Below are 7,507 nucleotides of genomic sequence, written 5' to 3' on the forward strand. Positions count from 1 at the left end.
GGTGTTGGGTTCGTTGCCATGCCCGACGCTCACAGGGTGATGTGGCTCAGGAGCTGGCTGGGCAAGCACTACTACTAGAGTAGTGCTGCCTGTGAGTGTGCATGATCCCTGACGGCGATGGCGGTGGCGGTGACGACGACGATGACGATGACGACGTACATTTTGTGTAGCTAGGCTCAAAAACTATTTGATGGTCTGTATATTTTGGTGAGGTGGTATATACTAACCCCTCACGCTGATGGTTAACTTGCGGTGATAGGATGACACCCTCTTTTGGATGTGGTGGTAGGCAGTGGCGGAGCTAGCATTTGACACCAGGGTGGTCCACCTTTAGTTATTTTTTACAACAACTATGACTTGCAAATATTTCAACTAATTGCAAATACCATAGAAATAGATAAACACACACTAAAATTCTCATTCAAGTCTCAGTTTTGAATAAAAGAAGCCTACATAGTACAGTACATACCTTGAGAAGTTAATCGTGAAAATATCAATTATATCATCTTCATTCACCACAGAGAAAACATCCAACTCAATATATGTGACTATGCAATCATCCAAAAGATTATCACCCATCTTATTTTTCAACTTGTTCTTGACTGAACATGGTGGTGAAAAAGTTTTGCAATATCTCCGGTTCTCTTCATTCATTAATAATTCTATAATAAGAATTTACTTTCTATCAATCATAAATTTATAATGACAAAACTAAACAAAAATAATATGCTTAATTATGTGTGTTGTTCATCAGATCATGTTCATCAGTCCATGTATTGTACTGTCTAGTCCGCAATACAAAAAATAGCAAGCAAACCCTAAATCAAAAATTGAAAAATTGGGGAATGGATGAATCATACCTCAAATCAGGTAGAACCGGGTGCTGGAATGCGAACTGGGCGGCTGCCGCTGGCTTGCAGGCTTGCAGCGGCGCCAGGCGGATGACTGGGACAGGGGAGGGTCGCGGCTTGGGATGATGGTGCGGCTGGTGCCCAGCGCCGGGCAGGCTGAGGGCGCAGCGGGGAGGTAGGAGCAGAGGAGCATCCTGGGGGGCCGAGAGCCGGCGCCAGCGAGGCAGGCGGAAGCGGGGATAGGCCGATGGCGACGAGGCAGCCGGCGGCTGCGTGTCGGGAAGAGGTCTCCCGCAGTCGTGCTTGGTGTCGGGCTGCAAGCGAGAGGTGCTGGTTGTTTTGCGTCAAAGTGTTATTGGGCCATTTTTTTCGTTCCCAAGCCCATCTCTATGCGCCCGGGTAAAAATTCCAGGGTGGTCCGCGACCCACCCTGGCCACCCTGTAGCTCCGCCCCTGGTGGTAGGTTAACACCAGGTAGTGCTAGGTTGAACTTGCTATGTCGTATGATCATGCATGCTTTACTTCTCTTCTGCTCCATTGTTGTTTGTGTGCTACTTGTGCTCCATTGATTTGCTGCTTCAACTCTTGCTCTTGTGCATTGCTAGGGCAAGTGGTATGTCGTGTTCATCGGTGAGGTTCCAAGGGTTTATAGTTCCATGGGAAGAAGCCAATGCACAAGTGCTATTGTATAGCAACAGCAACTATAGAGGGTTCAAAACTAGGCAGGCAGCAGAACAAGCTTACTCCGCCTGGGTGCGAAAGCACGGAGGCAGCAGTGTTGACCGTGCTTGGAGCTATCAAAGTGGAAGCTGCTAAGGTGGATCGTCAGTTCGTCCTGAAGCCGAAGAACTTCATCATCTTCTCTCAGTTCGTCAGCATTGTTGTGTAGTGGCGTTGGTGTGCTAGGTGTGATCATTGTGGGTAAGCTCGCCAACTAGGGTACAAGGTAAGTACAACATGTACGCCGTATGCAACCAAACGCCATGTTCATGTGCCGCTAGGGCCAATGCAGCCAACCAAACAAAGTGCACTTGCGTATTACCTAATGCAGGGGCTAGGAATGCAGGCAACCAAACAAGTTTCATATGGCATATTAGGGCCTGTTTTCCTTCCAAACTGGAACCAAAACACGCCCTTAGTTTCCACTAAACACATGACGAATTTGGCACACGCCAATCTAACTATCCAGATACCTTAGATACCTTAGACTTGTGAAGAACAAATTAGCCTCATCTGCACATAAGCAGTGCAGAAAATTCAAGCAGACGGAAACAACAAACTTGTGGAGAACAAATGAGACTTTGCATATAACTAAGTTCGGAAAATTCTGAGCAACAGTAACCATAGGAGGGGGGGACTGGCAGAAACAAACAATTATCATATCACAATGAACCTCCAACATAGCTCGCTCACCTGTCTGCCAAATTTCTAATAAAATCTTCACTACCACCCAAGTGTAGTTTCGGGTCAAGCATAACGAGAGACGTGGTTACTCAAAGAAGCTACGATGCCAACAAAAGAAAGCAGCAAGCAGTCAAAACAAAGGGTAGTACAACTGATATAATATAGTTCATATTATCTTGTTGATAAATAAAGCGACAAGAGTCGGTGTTGAGGCAATATAGACGAGATGGATACATATTAATAAAAAAGGTCTAGAAACAGACAAACGAAGGATAGTCCTGAGACACCCTCCATCAATGCACATGCATTATTTTCAGGTCATATACTCCAGTTCAGCTCACATGCAAACTCCTTCCACTTGTTAATCACCATGGCGTCATCTCCGGTCACTGCTCAGCTTCTTGCACGCCTTTCCCTGGCATATCAAATTTAGCATGTCTTCAGTAATACTAGTTCGGAAGAAAAAAAAGCTGATCCATACCCAACTTTGATTCACGGCCCAAATATATAACCACTACTTTATGCTTCCTTGTGAAATGGAACGAGGAAAAAGTCCAAACTTGTTTACAAGATGTAGGGCTCTATAAGTAAATACTCCCTCTGTCCCATAATATAGGGACTGCAAAAACGTCTTATATTGTGGGATGAAGGAAGTATGTTATTACAACCAATATGTGTAGATACTGGTTTTAATAATATCTTGTATTATGGGACGGAGGGAGTAGCTTATAGTAGTAGAATGCAGCAACACACAAGCTGTAACGTGTCACAGGGAAAGTTAATTGTTCCGGTGAGAATTTCACAGCAACAGTAGAAAACTGTAGTTCCCAAAATGCTAGCATTTAACTTCAGTATTGGCTGTATATCTGCTTCCACCACATGTTACACTCTGTGTTATCGGTGCTGTGCCACTATACTATAATGTGTTCAACACCTCACCAAGTTCTTCCCAAATCCATAGTGGCAAACATCACCGATCCTACACCTGTCTTTGAGCTGAATGATATCATTGGCCTACCATATCTTATTTCGGTTGAATTTAGAGTATCCGCCCTAATCAAAGTTTGAGAAAGCGCTAGGCGTTAATTATGCGTTTGGCCACCTACTTGCGCTTTTCTAGCTTAGGCGTGATTAGGCGCAATTAGGCGCAATTATGCGTTTTCTATATAATTGTACGGATATGGGCAAAAAAGAGCAGTTTGACATAAAAAAAGTGCTAGAATGTAAACTGGAGGTACAATTATAAGTTTATAACCTTGTTCTCTCTCCAATATGTTGCCCCTGCCTCTTTGTATGTTGTCCTCTGATCGTCTCCCTCCAATGCATTGTGCAACAGCTAAATACATCATAGAGAAGATGACAAGATGTTAGCAGCAGCAACCAACAAGCAAGGAGCAAGCAAAGCATTATATATCAGATTCATCATTCATATTATCATATATGTAAAGATGTTAGCAGCAGCAACCAACAAGCAAGGAGCAAGCAAAGCATTATATATCAGATTCATCATTCATATATGTAAAATGTAATGTAATAGGCAGAACATATCACAAGTTCACAACTTGAATGAGCAATCAAAGCAAACTAGCAAAGTAGCAAACAAGCAATGTAATAGGTAGAACATATCACAAGTTCACAACTTCACAAGCAAGCATATTACATAACAAATAAAAGTCTTAAACTTGCTTAGTGCTACCAAACCAAAGTACCACGGCCACGATCCACAATAGTCTCACCCGTGACCACTCCATCATAGTCTCTTACATAACAAATAACAAACAAAAGACAAATGCATGAATGCAAATGCATGATAACTTGATCACTTAATGGCATGATGCTGCCAACCATCATGCAATGAGCCAATGATCACTAGCTCAAATGCTCAATGCCTCTCAATCATCCTCATACTCAATCTCATCTTCATCCACTATCTCCTCATCATCATGATCGGATTCAAACTCCTCCTCCTCAAGGTCTCTCACTCTTGCACTCCTCCGAAGTTGGAGTTGCTCTTGTGCTCCCATTGCTTCACCAAGTAGATCCCATGATATCCCCGTACCCGGATGAACATCTACATCCTCCTCATCAAGATAAACAACGCTTGCATAATCATCCCCTCCTTCAAATAGAAATCCTTGAGCTTCGGTAGCATCGGTGCTAATGAGCACATCCCATTTCTTCTTCTCTAGGAGCTTTTGTTTCCTAGACAACATCCTATTGTTGAACCTTATGAAGACCAAATTGTTGCATCGCTCCGTTGTGAGCCTATTTCTTCTCTTGGTATGTATCTACATATTAAACATCATTTTGCATGAGCATATTAAACATCATTTTGCAGCATCAAGGTAGCAGCAGCAGTAGCATGGTAGCAGCAGCAGCAGGAAGCAAGCATCAATAGCAGCAGCAACAGCAAGAAACAAGCATCAATAGTAGCAGCAGCAGCAAGAAACAAGCATCAATACTTCAATAGCAGCAGCAAGAGAAGAGTAGCAACTAGTGGGCAAGAGCAAGCAAGTATACCGGGGCTGTAGCTTTTATTTTCACATGCTTTTGCAAGCTTCTTTCCAAAAGTTCCTTCTTTGTTTTCATATTTCAGAAACTTGTCATTGACAACCAGCATGCAAGTATCATGATCATTTGCATAGTATTGTTCAGCACACTCCTGAAATCCTTCATTTGCAGTGGTAAAGACGGAGCTATCTGCATAACTATAGTGTGGGTTCAACACATATGCGGCCATGTGCAGTGGAGAATCTAGCCTTCCATTCATCTTCTTTTCAACAATGCCCATAGTATCTTTGTAGTTCCTCTCCAAGTTGTTAAATGCCTCCTTCATCTCCCTCTTTGCATTCACCAACTCTCCATACAACCAAGCCATCGATGGCTTAATATCCCCATCAACCAAACGAAGTACTCTCACCAATGGCTCAAACACCTTTATGCATAGGAGCACACCTTTCCAAAAGTTTGCATCCATCACCGTTGCCGTTGCATCCTTGCCTTTCTTTGTTTTCACATTTTTCATATCTTCCCAAGCTCTTTCAACCACCATATACCTTAAAGCATCTTTCTTCTCCAACAAACTTTGCAATGTGAGAAAAGCGGAAGCAAATCTAGTCACCCCCGGCCTTATGATATCTCTCCTTTTTGTAGCAACCCTCATCAATGCCAAAGTCTTGTGATGCGCATAGATGAAGATGGTGAGGTTCTTTGCTTGATCAATTATTGTTTTGAATCTCTTGAGGCTGCCAATTCCTTGGAGCATTAAGTTGATAGTGTGAGTTGCACAAGAGCTCCAAAAGATCTTCGGCCTCTTCTCAAGCAACATTTTCTTGGCTCCCATGTTATTGGAAGCATTGTCCGTCACCACTTGCATCACATGCTCCGCCCCTACCTCCTCAATTGCGCTGTCCACTAGCTGAAATATGACTTCACTTGTATGTGACACATCAGATGTTTCCTTTGATTTGAGAAAACTTGTCCCCCCACTGCAATGCATGCACAAATTCATTATGCTCCTCCTCTTCATGTCCGTCCATGCATCTGTCATGATGGTGCACCCAAGCTTTATCTTCTCCTTCTCACGTTCATCTAACAAACTCTTGGTCCTTGCATATTCATCACTCAACAACTTCTCCCTAAGCTCATATTGAGTAGGAGGCTCATATCCAGGACCAAATTTGCCTATGGCCTCACACATTTGACAAAACTCATCATTGTCAAGAGCATTAAATGGTATGCCTACAAGCAAAGGAACAAAACCATGCAATCAAGCAATCATTTCAAGCACAAGCAAGCAAAGAAATGAAGGACTCCAGAATTACCATGTGAATACACCCATCTAGCAACATATGGTGAACATTGACCTCTTCTCTCCTTGAATAGTGCTTCATTCATACTTAGCTGCTTCAAGGCTTCCTCTTTGCTTGATTTACCATCAATAGGACGCACGAACTTGTCCATTGGTCCTAATTTGTTGGGCTCCGATGATGTGCTTCCAACACAAACAGATTCCCTACCATCCCTTGCTTCATTTAGGGCTGTAACATGCACATCAGCCCTCACTTCTGCCGTATGTTTTTTCTTCGCCACCTTCTTTGCCTCATATGCATCAAGAGCTCTCTGGCATATTGCTTTAGCCTCCGGAGTTGATCTTAAACATGAAAGAACGCTTGAGGTGGTGCCTGTGATGTGTAGCTTGAAACGGTTAATTCCTCCGGTGCTAATATGGCCACAAAAGTCACACTTCACTCTCTCCTTGTTTGTGACATCACATAGTTTCCCATAGTTCCATCCAACATCATTGGATTTCCTCTTCAGAGCTATCGGCCTTTCGGACTCTGTTTGGGCGGTGGTGTTCTCTGATGTTGACATCCTATAACAACAAGTCAACAACACAAATTAGCAGCTAGTAGCCACAGACAGCAGCAGCAGCTAGCATTAGCAACAAACAAGTAGCAGCAGCAGCCAGCATCAGCATCAGCTAGCATCAGCAGCAAACAAGTAGTAGCAGCATCAAACAGCAGTAGCAGCTAGCAGCAGCAAATTAACAGCAACATGCAACAGCACCAAGTACTACTACTTTTACTCTACTAGTAAACAGCACCACTAACTACCACCAGCAGCAGCTAACATCACTTCAGCGGCAACTAGTAGCACCAGCAAAGCAGCAACAGGCAGAAGCTAGCAGGAGAAGGTAGGATCGATGGGGATCTGGGGGCTCACCTGCCTGAAGAGAAGAAGACCAGGCCGCGAGATCCACGGCGGGATGAGGTCGAAGGCCAGCAACCGGAGGTGTGGGGGAGGGCCCGAGCAGGAGAGGCGCGAGGAGAAGCTTCAGATCCAGGGCGGAGGGCGTGCTGCTGCCGGCGGCACGAGGAGAGTCTCGCGGCCCCAAGGAGAGTCCGGCGGCGCGAGGAATGGAGGAGAGGAGACCCTAACCCTAACACGGGCTCGATTTTGACCCTCTGCCTTTCATCCCGTGGCTCCCTGCCTCTTTATCCCGATTCCCCGATGGATCCCCTCTCGTCGTTCTGCGCCATTAAGCGCCCGTTCCGCGCTGTTCCGCGCGCTTAAGCTCGCCTCAGCGAGAAAAGCGCTCCGCCTAGGCGCGCGTCGCGCCTTTACGAGCGCACATGGCCTATGCGAGGCGGTAGGCCAGCGCCTTGCGCGTAGGCGCGCATAAGCGCTCGATTAAGCGCGCTTTCCCGAACTTTGGCCCTAATAAACCCTGCAATGTCTATGTGTGTGAT

At 44.9% G+C, this 7,507-nt stretch overlaps 1 protein-coding gene across 1 annotated transcript; it reads right to left on the minus strand.

Moving 5' to 3' along the window:
• Positions 1-2,407: 2,407 nt before the first annotated feature.
• LOC123044319 (uncharacterized) lies at positions 2,408-7,507 on the minus strand (the record flags this gene model as incomplete). The annotated part of the gene is given in 5 exon segments (XM_044467022.1): positions 2,408-2,670; positions 3,511-3,591; positions 4,776-5,996; positions 6,080-6,630; positions 6,981-7,507. Coding segments are annotated over 4 exon segments (1,881 nt in total). The 3' UTR covers positions 2,408-2,641.

The sequence above is a fragment of the Triticum aestivum genome, chromosome 2B (assembly GCF_018294505.1).
Source record: "Triticum aestivum cultivar Chinese Spring chromosome 2B, IWGSC CS RefSeq v2.1, whole genome shotgun sequence".
Classification (NCBI taxonomy): domain Eukaryota; kingdom Viridiplantae; phylum Streptophyta; class Magnoliopsida; order Poales; family Poaceae; genus Triticum; species Triticum aestivum.